Genomic DNA, 15,166 nt, shown 5'->3' with positions numbered 1-15,166 from the left:
TGCGAGTAGAAAATCACAGGCATACAGTCTGTTTTAACCACCTGCTGTGAGAAACGGGTGGGCATACTGTTTGAACTGCCCCTGACTCAGATCCCTTGCTCTCTCTATCGATATCGCTCTCTTTCTTTCTCTCTCTTTTCTCTCTCTCTCCCCAGCTTTCTCCCCACTCTCTTTCCCCCTCCTTCTGCAATGCTTGTGTGTGTACTGTGTGATGTGTCTGATCTCTCTCTCTCTCTCTCTCTCTCTCTCTCTCTTTCTCTCTCTCTCTCTCTCTCTTTTCCTGTGTGTGTGCCCTACCCAATGATGTTACCTGCTGCAGGTCTGCCAGCACCCCAACGCCAGGATGAGAGAGTGGGGGGCTGAGGCTGTTACCGCCCTCATCAAAGCTGGCCTGGCCTACAAGCACAACCCCCCTCTCGCACAGAACCAGGTACTGCTACTACTCCATCTCTCTCATCTTCACCCAGTCACATAGAACGCAAATACAGGAAACTACTGTACACTATGCTATCTAGAATTTGGGTGGCTGTTACAATGGAAGGTGATTAGATGACTTGCTTTTAGTCGGATTACCATACCAACCCACCCACACATAGTTGACATTGTATGTCTTAAGGCAGTGATTTGTGTGCTTGTCGTTGTTTATGTATTATAACCACTTCCTACTCTCACCCTCTGTCCCTTTTCTTTCTCTCTCTCTCTCTCTCTCTCTCTCCTCTCTCTCTCTCTCTCTCTCTCTCTCTCTCTCTGTCTCTGTCTCTCTCTGTCTCTGTGTGTGTGTCAGAGGCTGCAGCTCCTGCTGTTGAACCCTCTGAAGGAGCTGTCCAACGTGCTCCATGCAGACATCCGTCAGAAGCAGCTGGAAAGCGTGCTGCAGATCCTCCAGAGCCAGGGAGACAGTCTGGGTCCAGGCTGGCCCTTAGTGCTGGGGGTCATAGGGGCCATCCGCAACGACCAGGGGTGAGAGGGAGAGGGGGGGTTAGCATTGAAAAAGGAGAGGGCGAGAGACTGGGGATGGACGATGCAGAGTGAAAAGCTCCGTGATACATATTTAAAAGCTGAGATGTAGCCCTGTTTAACACCTATTTCATCTTAACCTGCTGTATTTTCTCTCTTGTCCAGTAGTAGGCTATTCACTCTGTTTTATGTCGGAGTCTGACAAGTGTCTGTCTGTCCCCTGTCGCCTAGAGAGTCGTTGATCCGAACAGCCTTCCAGTGCCTGCAGTTGGTGGTGACGGACTTCCTCCCCACCATGCCTTGCATGTGCCTCCAGATCGTAGTGGACGTAGCCGGCAGCTTCGGTCTACAGAACCAGGAACTCAACATCAGCCTCACCTCCATAGGACTCCTGGTACAACCGCAGCATATTGCATATATTGTTTTATATTCTGTATTGTATTGAGTTTTTACTTCATTCTAGTTCATATTGCTGCTGCGGTTATACAAAGCTTATACTTGCTGCTGCGTCCCCTCAAATCGTTACCTTTTTCTAGTATTTCAACATGATCTTTTGAAAGTGACTAGTGATTTAATCAACCTCTCTCTCTCTCTCTCTCTCTCTCTCTCTCTCTCTCTCTCCCCGTTTTCCCCAACAGTGGAACATCTCCGACTACTTCTTCCAGAGGGGTGAGGCCATCACCCAGGATCTAGAGAGGGAGGAGGCCGCGCTGCAGAAGCAGGCTCAGGAGAAGGGCGAGCCCCTGAACAGGCCCTTCCACCCGGCCCCTCCCTTCGACTGCCTTTGGCTGTGTCTATACGCCAAGCTGGGCCAGCTGTGTGTGGACCCCCGGCCCGCCGTCAGGAAGAGCGCCGGTCAGACCATGTTCTCCACCATCGCTGCCCACGGCACCCTGCTGCAGCAGTCCACCTGGCACATCGTCGTCTGGAAGGTACTCAGTTCAGCCAGTCACAATGATCATAGACAAAGTCCGTCTTGAAGGGTGCATGGCTGTAGACTCCTGTGGCGTACTGAAAGGTAGTCAAATGCTCAGTCACTGGCCCTCGTCTGTCATGGAATTGTACTTTTGGGATCTATCAGTTTAATGATCATACGTGATCAAGTGCTGCAGCTAGGACTTTATACCCACCTTAATGACCATCTGGCCGTCCACGTCGACTCCATTTTTTTTATGTCTGTGTATAACCAGGTGCTGTTCCACCTGCTGGACTGTGTGAGGAAGTCTTCCACCACGGCTGACAAGGAGAAGATTGAGTCAGGGGGCGGGAACATCCTCATCCACCACTCACGGGACACGGCTGAGAAACAGTGGGCGGAGACCTGGGTGCTGACGCTGGCAGGGGTGGCTCGTATCTTCAACACCAGGAGATACCTGCTGCAGCAGCTAGGTGTGACCGTGTTTAACTGTTCTTCTGGGGACGTTTCGTTAGTCCCCACAAGGTCAACTGGTATTTCTATGGGGGTTTAGGGTTAAGGTTAGAATTAGTGTTAGGGTTAGAATTACGTTATGGGTTACGGTTAGGCGATAGGGTTAGGTGCTAGGTTTAGGGTTAGGTTTTTGAGTTAGGATTAGGGGTTAGGGAAAATAGGATTTTGAATGGGACTGAGTTGTGTGTCCCCACAAGGTTAACTGTACAAGACTGTGTGTGTGCCTGCATCAGTTGCCTTCCACTGTAGATAGATATGATCTCATAAAGTCATCAGTCAGTCTAGTCAGTTGACAATGGTAAATAGTAAAGATCTTGTGCTCTACGGACGGTACTCCTCCTCCTGTCAATACATTTATCTCCACGCATCTTCAATACAATGCCTTTTTATACTATACAGTCAATACGGTACCTTTTTTTAATACATTTAGCCCAACAATGACCTCTTATCTGATTGTGTGTCCACTCCACTCCACAGGTGACTTCTTCAAGGCGTGGGAGGTGCTGCTGGACCACATCCAGTCTGCTGCCCTCAGTAAGAACAACGAGGTCTCCCTGGCCGCACTCAAGTCCTTCCAAGAGATCCTCCAGATCGGCACGCCCGTCAAGGACTCCGCCATGCCCACCGAGGCCCTCGCCCTGGCCGTGATGGGCGTCCCCCCTGTCCTCATCGACCCCCTCAGCGTCTCGGGACCCGGCAGACACCTGCTGCGCTCTGACTCCATGCTCGAGAGGCTGACGCGCTACAATGGAGCGGAACTCCAGGCCCCTCCCCAGGGGGAAGAGTCAGCGCTGGAGGACGCAGCTCTGTGGTGGTCGGCGTGGAACACCTGGTACCGGACGGGCACGGAAAGCACGAGGCCCCCTAGTGGAGGGTCGGGGACAGACAGACCCTCCTTCGTCCCCAGCCAGCCCTTCCTGACAGCGTTAGTCCAGATCGTCCCTGCCCTCTACCAGCACATCGAGACTGGCTTCAGCATGGAGGACCTGAGGAAGCTGGGTGTGATCCTCCACGGGGCCGTGTCCATACCCATCAGCAGCGACGCCTCGCCCTTCATCCTGCCCTCCTACACCGAGGCTGTCCTCACCAGCCTGCAGGAGGCCGTGCTCACAGCACTCGACGTGCTGCAGAAGGTGGGTGGGCTGCCACACCAGATACGTTACAACTTAGTTTTTTATGAAGGGTTGTTATATGGGCGGCAGGTAGCCTAGTGGTTAGTGTTGGGCCAGTAACTGAAAGGTTGCTGGATCGAATCCCCGAGCTGACAAGGTAAAAATCTGTTGTTGAACAAGGCAGTTAACCCACTGTTCCCCGGTAGGCCGTCATTGTAAATACAAATAAAAAATATGAACAGCCAAAGGCATTTTCCAGGTGCTGATTTAGCTAGTAGTTTGATCCACATACTTTTCAAAGCTCAAAGGCTCCCTTTTTGAGTAGACGTTTCTTCTTTGTCCTCTGTGTTATAGAAACAAGCATGGCAATTTTGTCATTTTAATTTTTCTCCTACACTTAATATGTGCTATTGAGGCTGATATCCAATTGTGGGGATCATGTTTAACATGATCCCCTGATGGGAGTCAGTGGTGACTGAGGTGGCCTGGTTCTAGTGAGGTTAGTAGTAGGTAAGGTTCCTGTCTCTTCCTCTGCAGGCCATCTGTGTGGGCCCAGAGAGCCTGCAGGTCATGTACCCGGCCATATTCGAACAGCTGCTCCTCTTTGTCGAGTTCTCCTGCAAGCCCCCCCAGTACGGCAAGCTGGAAACCAAACATGTGGCCAACGCTAAATACAACCAGGTAACGAATCACAATCTCTCTCTCTCTCTCTACCGTTGTCTTTCTCTATCGCTTTGTGTGCAAGTTTGTCTTCCGCTCTCTTTCAAGCGTTCTCTCTTTCTCTCTCGTTGTCGAGATGTCTCGGATATTTTCATTTAATGGAATGTTGTTGAATTTTTTTCGATGCCAGTCGTCTGTTTCTCTCCAGATTTTCTGAGCATGGTCATTCCCCCTCTCTGACGTTCACGAAGCTCCTCCCGTTGCTTTTGTCTGGTCCTCATTGTGCCCTGCCCTTCCCTATTGTCCTAATCACATGACACATAGCTGGGTCTTTCAAACCGCATCTGCAGCCCTAAACCATCCCTCTTCTTTCTCTCTCATTCAGCACGCTAGCTCTTCAGGCTGGTAGCACGCTAGCCGTTAGGTTACTTTTTTCCAGTTTTCGGCAGGTCACAGACCAAATTCACGATTCTTCCCTTTTCTCAAAATGAAGGACAAATGAGACCCAATGAAGTCTACGTTTTATTGATTCACTTATGTCGTACAACCCCTGTTTTTTTGTAGGTTAGTTGAGAATGCTTTCTTTGTTCACACTACGTTCAAAACAGAAGGGAATCTTTAAAACCGGGTTAGGCAACTAGATTCATACTTGGGAACAGATTTTCCTGTTTTTGATTTAACACATTTTAAGCTGAATTCCTGGTGATTTTACAGTATTTTTTTGGGACCAAAAACTAAAATCCTGAATACACAGTGCAGGGAAAATGTATTTGCCCCATTTCTGATATTCCCCCCAAAAAATTGGGCATGTTTTTGATAGTGAATGTTATCAGATCTTCAACCAAAACCAAATATTAGATTAAGGGAACCTGACATTACAAATAGCAAAACATGGCCTGACATTCTCCTGTAGAAATTCTCTGATGCTGAGCAGAATTCATGGTTCCTTCTATTAAGGCAATTTGTCAAGGTCCTGAGGCAGAAAAGCTTTTCCAAACCATCACACTACCACCACTATGCTTGACAGTTGGTATGAGGTTGTTACTGTGGAATGCAGTGTTTGGTTTTTGCCAGGCATTTTCGTCAAAAAAGTTTACTCAAATTTGCCTGGATGATCATCAAGACTCTTGGAAGAATGTTTCCTAAGTATAACTTTTTGGATGACATGGGTCCCATTTATGCATTGCAAAAACCAAACACTGCATTCCACAGTAACAACCTCATACCAACTGTCAAGCATAGTGGTGGCAGTGTGATGGTTTGGAAAAGATTTGCTGCCTCAGGACCTGGACAAATTGCCTTAATAGAAGGAACCATGAATTCTGCTCTGTATCAGATAATTCTACAGGAGAATGTCAGGCCAGCCCTCTGAGCATAGCTGTGTCATTCGGCAAGACAATGATCCAAAACACACAATCATGTCTACATGAAAATGGCTAAAAAGCAACACATTATACATTTTGGAATGGCCTAGTTAAAGTCCAGACCTAATCCCAATTTGAGATGTTGTGGTAGGACTTGAAACGAGCAGTTCATGCTTGAAAACCCAAAGATGTTGCTTAGTTACAGCAGGTCTGCATGGAAGAGTGGGACAAAATTCCTCCACAGCAACGTGAGAGACTGATCAACAACTATAGGAAGTGTTTGGTTGGAGTCATTGCATTTAAAGGTGGCACAGCCAGTTATTGCATGTAAGGGGGCAATTACTTTTTCACACAGGGGCCTTGGGTTTGCATAACTTTGTTTATGAAATAAAGTATGTAATTGATGTGTTATTTGTCTACTCGGGTTTCCTTTATCTAATATTAGGTTTTGGTTGAAGATCTGATAACATTCGCTTAGAAAGGGGGCAAATACTTTTTCAAGGCACTGTGTGTCTTGAAAAAGTAATAAATAATAATATTTATTATTATTATTGATTTTTTTTTAAATAAAAACTTTGGGGGGGACAAAAAAATACTCGCAGGCCGCCTGTTGCTGACCCATGCTTTAATAAAAAGCTAGGATCTTACTCAGTGTTTTTCTAACTCACACTTACAAAGAAGTACTGACTACAAAGAAATACTGTCAACTGGTGTACCAGTTCCTTTTTTATATTGATGAGCTGGTTTGTTTTCATGGTGGTGGCAGAATCAGCTATGCTAATTAACGCTACGCACTCACTCGGAAGTAAAAGCTCAGAGTCTGTCAGTTGACCTGTCAGTCATTTATACTGTCACTTCGTCAGTCTGTTGTTCAATCAAACCATTAACAAACATGATTGTCACGGTCAGTGGCGACAAGTTGGTATAAGAACGCCAGGCGCCAGCAAACAAGTTAATTCTCATCTTCTGATTGTTCTGTTTTTGTGTCGTACTATCCATCTGGATCAACCTTTAGATCCAACTGTTTGCACCGGTGAGTTACCACCTCCCTTCTTCAGCCCCCTTTAGTACTCTTACTCAACTGTATTCAGCTGTGTACTACTGCTCAATGGTCCCATCGCTACTACAGTAGATGAGGTCTTACCATGCAGTGGGTGAAAAGCCTCATCTACATCACACACTCCATATTACCTACCCCTCTTTGTTCTGTCTGCCACTAACAAGTGGTTATGCCTCTATCTGTCCCTACTACCTACCTGTCCATCTCATCCTTATATCACTTATCTTCCTGACTGTGTTTGGGTGTTGTCCATATTTGTAGATGTTTTTCTATTGCAAGTTTTATGGTGCTTTGGTCCTCTTAGTATTTATGTAGAGGGAGGTTTTCAACTTTAGTTAATCCCACTCTCTCGTTCCTTCTGTCTTTCTCTACAGGCGGAATGGGTTGCCTTAAACTACGTGCCCTTTGCCGAAAGGTCCTTGGAGGTGGTGGTGGACCAGTACCACAAAACAGCCTGTCACAAAGCTGTCATCAACGAGAAAGTCCTTCAGAACATCATCAAGGTACTGTCTCCAACATTACCATCAAGACATATAACTTTGTTTATAAGTGTTTGTGTAAACGGAGTAGCTCGGAAACTGGAACTCCTAGTTGTGGAGCTACTCCCTAATGTGAAATGTCTACACCATTCTGAATATATTCTATATCTCCTATTGGAGTCCATCATCATACTCCAGTCGCTAGTGTTTCTGTCATAAACGAGCTGCTCTTTGTCGTGGGGAAACAACATCCCTTCACAAAGCTGTCAGGTGTTCCTCTGTTTCCTGTGGTTCAATGGCATCCCAAGTTCTTTCTCATTGAGGCCTGATGTATGTGTGTGGGACCATCTGACCACTCTCTTCCAGTATCATCTTATTAAAGCAATTCCCAAAACTAGAAGAGTACTCTGCCAAGAACTCATTAAGAGTTTCCCTATGGATATGTTCAAACCAACCCCCATCCTCCCCTCTCTCTTTCTCTCTCTCTCTCTCTCTCTCTCTCTCTCTCTCTCTCTCTCCTGAGAAAGGTCATAGCCATAAAACCTTGGGGGAGCCCACTGTGTATGGAAAAAGGGAGCCGTTTGTCACAAAGACGGTCTGTTTCTGTTCCGTTACTTATTTTTCCATGAAAAAAAGAAGGAAAACATCAATGCCTCAACAGCTCCAGTTGTTTAGTTGCGTCCGTGATTGATGTTACATCTCTAGGTCTCTGTGTCATTACTGAGTTCCCCCCCCCCCCAGTGTTCCTCTGAGTCTGTCAGTGTAATTGTTCAACTGCACTAGCAGATCTGGCACCAGTCATGTCCATATGTTGGAGACTCCCATTGTGTTACCATCGCCCCTCCCCCTCTTGTCACAGAGACTCTGAGATAATGTGTAGCATATTCAATCACACTGCATCTAAATATTAACCTTAGTGATCTTAATTCCCCCCCCCCACCTGCTCTCTCCTTGGATCCTGAGGAAATAGCCTGGAAATCGAGGCTAGGTGTTGGCTAATGCACCAACAGACCTGGCAACCAGTCTTGTCCCTACATTGAAGACTCCCATTGTGTTCTAACCCCGTCGTTTCTCTCCATCCTCCATAGACCCTGCGGATGCCCCTGGGCCTGAAGTATGCGTGTCCGTCAGAGAGCACGTGGAAGCTGGCCGTGTCATCCCTGCTCAAGGTGTTGTCCATTGGGCTGCCCGTGGCCCGCCAGCATGCCTCCTCTGGGATGTTTGAAACCATGTGGCCAGAGCTGGCCAACGCCTTCGAAGATTTCCTCTTCACCAAAAGGTAGGTACCCCCTTTTCTCAGGCAGTTCATCTAAAATATCTGAGGCACTCCCTTTTACCTTTTAAAAAGCTTGTGTTGTGTATTGGTATTTCCTTATTCAAAGATTTTTTTTTTTTTTTTTTAAAGGTCCAGTATGTAGCTTTCTGGGCAACCTGATCAAATTCACATAGAAATGAAAGTTGTAGATCTGTTATTCTCATTGAAAGCAAGTCTGGTTCGTTCTGTGTGTGCTATTTCTATGCTTCCCATTCTTAAGTTTTCGCTTCTGAGTCTTTTTAGTATTGGTGTTGTACACCAGCTTCAAACAGCTGAAGATACGATATTTTGGGATATTGAAAATATATTTCACAGCGGTTTAGATTGTACAATGATAATCTACACTTGCTTGTTTTGTCACATAAACTGAAATTAGGCAAACGTTACATAATTTTAGCAACCAGGGAATGGTGGCGTGATTTCTCCATATTGTGCCTTTAAAGCAAGTCTGACAGACTGACATTTTGATGCACCTGCATCTTCCTCAGTCTGGGAAACGGTCATTGATTCAGTATAGACCATGCATGGAGGAATGGGGCTTGATTAGCAGTAAAGCAGTAGCTGATTCACTGCATTTCTGTTGTTTTACAGCACACCTCCAGACAATGTGTCCATCCAGGAGTTCCAGAAGAATGAAGCCATTGATGTTGAGGTGAAACCTGACTTCACGTCAAGCAACCTTTCAATTAGATTACCGCATTTATTACCTGCCCGTCACGGAGGTCTGTTTGTGTCCTCTCCGTGTGTTCTGTAGGTGGTGCAGCTGATCAGCACAGAGATTTTACCGTTTGCCAACTTCATCCCCAAAGACTTTGTTGGTCAGATTATGACCATGCTAAATAAAGGATCCATTCACTCACAGTCCTCCTCATTTACAGGTAAGAAAACACTGGGTCAGAATTACCCACTCTTATTCCCAATACCTCATGCTTTTTCCACCGAAGATTACCAAATGTGGGCCATACGTTCTTTTTTTTCTCTCTCTCCAAATACCTTTTTATTCTGTTTTATTTACTGATACTATAATTAATAACAATAGCAAATATCTAGCATCACCTAAAGAAAATAACAAGATGCGCTTTACTGTGTAGCACTGATCTGTTCTACTACATCCCCTCTCAGCATGTCTTTCCTACCATCCACAGAGGCAGAGATAGATGTGCGGATGCGGGAGGAGTTCTCCAAGGTGTGTTTTGAGACGCTGCTCCAGTTCTCCTTCAGTAACAAGGTGTCCACGCCCCAGGAGGGCTACATCTCCCGCATGGCCCTCTCCGTGCTCCTCAAGAGGTCCCAGGACGTGTTGAGGCGCTACGTGGATGATGAGAGGCTGAGTGGACGCTGCCCGCTGCCCAGGTGAGTCCACGAACACCACTAAAACAATAGCCCTAGAAGACCATAGTCACCTCTCTACGACCCCCCCCCCCCCCCCCAGGACAGGGATGTAATAGAGGGTAAACGCACCAAAACCCAGCCCATTTTGATTTTGTGAAGTGTGTTTATGCACCTATTACACAGAATTAGCATTCAACTTCAGGGCTTACACTGGAACTTTAGCTGAGAACTGGCAGCAGTTTCTCCGTCCATGTTCCTCTGGGTTCTCTCTCATTCTTTCTCTTTCATTCTCTTGGTATTCATACGGGGTAGATTCAGGCAATTCCAAGGTAACAGTGACTCTGAGACACAGATTTGTCACTTTAAAATGTATGTCAAACAAAAACCAATGATTGCAAAGTTAAACAAACTATACAACTATGCACAATGACTACTTTTAACAATTTCCACTGAATATTGTACAAAAACACATTTACTTGAAGAACAGTGCAGAAGCGGAGTTTGGTAACGGAATGACAGCACAAACAGCACAAGGCGTCATTCCGTTACCAAACTTTGCTTCTGCACTGTTCAAGTACATGTGTTTTTGTAAAATTTTCTGTGGAAATTGTTCAAAGTAGTTCTTATGCATAAAGTTGTGTGGTTTGTTGTCCCCCACGATGACGTCTCCGCTCGTCCGTCCGTTCGTTAGTCACGCACGATATCTCAGACAGCACTGGCCCAATTTCGAAGAAACTTGGGTGAATGATGCATCTTGCCATACAGATTCGGCTTTGCAAAGTTACACTGATTGGCCTAAGGCGGGAACTATAGTAATTAACTGAAATTTGTGTGTCAAACCCGAGAGGAAGTGAGAGGGGTACAGTAACTGGGAGCAAAATCTGTCTTCTCCAGCAGGTGGTGTTTTTTTTATAGATTATTATTTTTATTTTTTTTGCTCACTAAGCGAGGAGTTTTTTGTATGGAGGTCAATGAGTGTCGAATTTGGTTAACAAAAATTGTAATGCCTTATTTCCTACGTGTGGCTTATTTGATGGAATAGAAGTTTCATAGTGCTTAGGTTGTTACGAGTGTACTGATAAATAGGACACGTCACAACCCGGCAACTTTATATTGGAGTTGTGCCGGTTGTTCAGTGGTGTAAAGTACTTAAATACAAATACTTTAAAGTACTACTTAAGTTGTTTTTTTGGGGTATCTGTACTTCACTATTTATATTTGACATTTTTTACTTCTACTTCACTATGTTCCTAAAGACAATAATGTACTTTTTACTCCATACATTTTCCCTGACACCAAAAGTACTCGTTACATATTGAATGCTTAGCAGGACAGAAAATAGTCCAGTTTGCACACTTATCAAGAGAACATCCATGATCATCCCTACTGCCTCTGATCTGGCAGACTCACTAAACAAATGCTTTGTTTTTAAATGATGTCTGAGTGTTGGAGTGTGACCCTGGCTATCCGTAAATAAAATAAAAAAACAAGAGAATTGTACCGTCTGGTTTGCTTAATATAAGGAATTTTAAATTATTTGTACTTTTACTTTTGATACTTAGGTATATTTTAGCAACTACATTTTACTTTTGATACTTAAGTATATTTAAAACCAAATGCTTTTAGACTTAGTAGTATTTTACTGAGTGACTTTCACTTTTACTTGAGTCATTTTCTATTAAGGTATCTTTTACTTTTACTCAAGTATAAGAATTTAGTACTTTTTCTACCACTGCTGTTTTCACATGTGTATCTGCCCTCTCTCTCATTGGCTAGAATGTTCCCACCTGATCTTGCCTCCTCCTGACTTCCTTCTAGTCTGAGTACCAGTCTCTTTAGCTAACATTCCACTCCTTGCTGCTCCGTGTCATTGCCAAAAAGTATTTGGCACACGACATGGGGTACAGGGTAACTGCCTTCCATTTTTTTAGACATTTATTTTCATTATTAGAGCGGCCACTTGAGTATCTGGTCAATATAATGGATCATCTGTGGTCACACACAATAACTGGAAATATGTTAGTCACACGTGATATCTCAATTGGCCCAAAGGCTGCATCATTCGTGAGGGACGACATGTTTTACTGTTGCTTTGTGCAACTTTGGAATCATTGGTTTTTGTTTGATATACATTTTTAAAGTGAAAAATCTGAGTCTGTGTCACTCTGTTACTGTGGAATTGCCCGTTCCCCGGTTGATGCACTGTCATCCAAAAATGTATACTGTGTTGGTTTACCATTGCAGCGTAGCGTAACCGTCTTTTCACAGTCTTCTGTAGTGGACAGAGGATGCCGCTTGATTGTCAACTTCTCAGGCTAATAGCTTAATCAAATAGGCATCCTTCAGATACACATTTCTGTTTTCAAACTGCCCCCTGTCCCTTTTCTCTGTGGTCTTTCTCTATTACTTAAGCAAATGCCACACTGACTGTAACAAATGACATATATTCAGGCCTGCTGCAAATAGGGCTTTAATTGATGGGTGCTCATTGTATGTCCCCCTGTTTGGTTCTGAATGCAAGTTATTTTTAAATGCACAACATTAATATGTAAGTATAATTATTCCATTCTGTTTATTTTTATTTCTAGGCAACAGGTGACCGAAATCATCTTTGTCTTAAAAGCTATCAGCACTTTGATGGACTCGCTTAAAAAGACCCAGCCAGAAAACGGTGAGTAGAAATAAAGAACTTAGAAAACAGACACAGATATCATTATTTTACTAGAGGCATGCAAAAGTGCCCTTGAGGTTGTTTATATTGTAATTTATCCAGACAAAAAAAAGCATTTACTTCTTCATTTCTAATGAAAACAATGATTTATTTAATTGCTTTCTCTTTCACATCTCTCTCTCTTCCTCTCCTTTCCACTCTTCTGTCTCTTCTTCTCTGCTTTCATCTCATCTGTCCTCCACTCCCCTGCCTTCCTCTCATCTCTTCTCCTCTCTCCTCTGCCCTCCTCCCTCACATCTGTCCTCCTCCCTCTCCTCTTCCCTCTGCCTCTCCTTTCCTATCCCCACATCTCCTATTCATTGCACATATATTCCCCATCCCATGGTGTGTGCCCCCCTACAGTGGATGGGACCACATGGGCCCAGGTGATTGCTCTGTACCCTACCCTGGTGGAGTGCATCACCTGCTCCTCTTCTGAGGTCAGCTCAGCGCTGAAGGAGGCCTTGGGGCCCTTCAAAGACTTTATGCAGCCCCCCGTCGCCAGAGTTCAGAACGGAGAATCCTGACCAGACCAATCCCTTTTTATAATGAAGGAATTCCTAATGAATGTGTCCTCCTGAGACCGAAACATCCACTTCTTCATACAAGTGGACAGAGGGAGACGGACGGGCTCTTTTACTCCATGTGAGCCCATCTAACCGACAGTAACCCGTGGTAACTGAGCTCCCCCCACGACAGCTCAGTCCACAATGACGACTCTGACCTGCAACACATGACATCAACAATGTATGCTTCTAAAACACTTTTGTTGATGCCACCTCCCATTCTTATTCTGACTGGCTGGACTTGTGTATTAACTGCTACAGTAAAAAAAAAAAAAAAAAGTTTTCTTTGGGTTTCGTTTGTTTTATTTGGATTTCCTGAAAGGAGAATCGATGTACAGTGTGTGGTGACAGTGTTGATGATGTAATTAAGAAAAAAAGTACTTGGGCTATATGGATCTTTAAGGAGAGAGGGGGGGGGGGGGGGGGGGGGTGTATGGATTACCTTTTGTGACATTTTCAACAGCCAGGATTTTATTAAAAATCTTACTGTAACATTCCATGTAATCTATTAGCCGGCGTGAGAAGGGATGTATTTGTCTGTGTAAAATAAATGGGACAGTTCTACAATCAATTATTTGATTTCTCTGTGTGCCTCTGTGATGTCCTGTCCTTGACCCTGTATATGATTTGAATGTATTCTCCGTGTCATTTTCTTAATCATGTGAGATTGTATTTCAGAGTTTGCTTAGTCTCAGAAATCCCAAACCTAGTTTACGCTGGAACGTGGTTTACATTCTGGGAGTCTTGCTAGTCTTGTGTGACTAAAATATAGAAAATACATTTCCCACAATCCTGAACGAGTTCTGACTGACTGATTTTCCTTATGAACTGTAACTCAGTAAAATCTTCATTGCATGTTGCGTTGATATTTTGGTTCAGTATACAACCAGTTAGCAAGTCAAATGTCCTAGTTCCCGACTAGCACGTCAACGCGGCATTCTATCCAATCTATATTGGGCAAGCGCAAGAATGTTTTATTTGGTTGCGATTATGTATCTTCTTCAAGGTGACAGTTCGCAAAAACGAGTGTTAAGTGTTTCATTGTTGCGACAAACTGGAGTTTGTGTTGAGTCAAATGAGGGAGAGGACGGAGTGTTATCTGTGCACAGAGGAAAGGAGGAGGAGGAGTAGACTAGGGGTTGTCTTGGGCGGGGTTTCCCTCAAATTTCAACTCTGCTCATGAGACGACTGTCTGCTCAGGAGGTCGGATGAACATAACCCAGTCCCAGTCGTCTGGAACCGTATGTATCAGATCGGAATTTATGGATGCCAAATGTGTTTGTTCTAATTTGCACATTTTGTCTTGTGAGTGCTGCTATTTCAGTGTGTTTCTATCGGCATTTGACCATGTACTGGCTGAGGTAGTAGTTTGTGCTGTTGGTTGGGTTATGACATTGCCTGCTATGGAGATGACTGCGCAAACTACTGCCTTGCTAGTGCTGGTATTCCACTTCAAGCCGAGGAGTTTCCTGTTTATTCGTTTTGAAAAAGGTAAAGCTAAATCTATGTTAGTTGTAACAGCTACGTTGTTACATTGTAACTGTGGAAGTACTGTATTGTTGCAACAATCTTTCCGTTTTGCCTTACAGCTCCAGAGGTGGCAGTAAGTGGTAGCGATTGGAATTTTTAACTCAAATAAAATCATTTTCTTTCAAGGTGTAAAAAGCTGCTTGTGTCTAATTTTTTTGCATGTCACATATCATTGATGAACTACAGCTTTTTGGAAATAATTTTTTATATCCTTAATTTCTTTGATCTGGTTGCCTTTTTAATTTCATATTATCTAGGCTATCATGTATGGTTTTACAGGGAAATGCATGCAAGTGCCTTTTTTTTCTCGATTGGTTTGAGATACTAATTTTCAAAAAAAGTTGATTGTACACCAGGGATAAAAATGTGGACCAAAAAGTCATATTTTGTATAGATATTGAGTTTCACCCTGAGGCAAAGTGGCTGCTGTCTCTCCAATCTGGAAAGCATGTAGGTCACGCTTTTGCTATATGATCGGCGAGAGCTGTGACGTGGCGCCCCTACTGCCCACTGGTAAAACTGGAACTGGCCTGATACAGCCTGCAGGCAGGCTACATTTATGGCTAACCATAACGTCCTTTGTTGATGTTTAGCATACCATCGGTCACTGGAGGGAGAGAGAGCAATATTGCAACACGTGACATCTTATTGT

General features: G+C 44.3%; 1 protein-coding gene across 2 annotated transcripts in view; it reads left to right on the top strand.

Annotated features, from left to right (window-relative positions):
• Positions 1-13,563, top strand: part of LOC106560994 (protein MON2 homolog) — a 49,750-nt gene extending 36,187 nt beyond the window's left edge. The window contains exons 20-34 of one of the 2 annotated variants that reach the window (XM_014124507.3): positions 320-430; positions 785-960; positions 1,189-1,351; positions 1,596-1,889; positions 2,148-2,346; positions 2,864-3,519; positions 4,036-4,179; positions 6,538-6,555; positions 6,957-7,085; positions 8,150-8,340; positions 8,968-9,028; positions 9,131-9,254; positions 9,522-9,729; positions 12,297-12,379; positions 12,782-13,563. In XM_014124507.3, coding sequence (XP_013979982.1) covers positions 320-430; positions 785-960; positions 1,189-1,351; positions 1,596-1,889; positions 2,148-2,346; positions 2,864-3,519; positions 4,036-4,179; positions 6,538-6,555; positions 6,957-7,085; positions 8,150-8,340; positions 8,968-9,028; positions 9,131-9,254; positions 9,522-9,729; positions 12,297-12,379; positions 12,782-12,945 — 2,721 coding nt within the window. In that variant the 3' untranslated portion in view covers positions 12,946-13,563. The remainder of the gene's footprint in view (positions 1-319; positions 431-784; positions 961-1,188; positions 1,352-1,595; positions 1,890-2,147; positions 2,347-2,863; positions 3,520-4,035; positions 4,180-6,537; positions 6,556-6,956; positions 7,086-8,149; positions 8,341-8,967; positions 9,029-9,130; positions 9,255-9,521; positions 9,730-12,296; positions 12,380-12,781) is intronic. The other variant, XM_014124509.3, reaches the window with a different exon arrangement.
• Positions 13,564-15,166: the final 1,603 nt, after the last annotated feature.

This window comes from Salmo salar, chromosome 10 (genome assembly GCF_965601325.2).
Source record: "Salmo salar chromosome 10, fSalSal1, whole genome shotgun sequence".
Taxonomy (NCBI): domain Eukaryota; kingdom Metazoa; phylum Chordata; class Actinopteri; order Salmoniformes; family Salmonidae; genus Salmo; species Salmo salar.
This window is presented reverse-complemented; position numbering and strand designations above follow the sequence as displayed.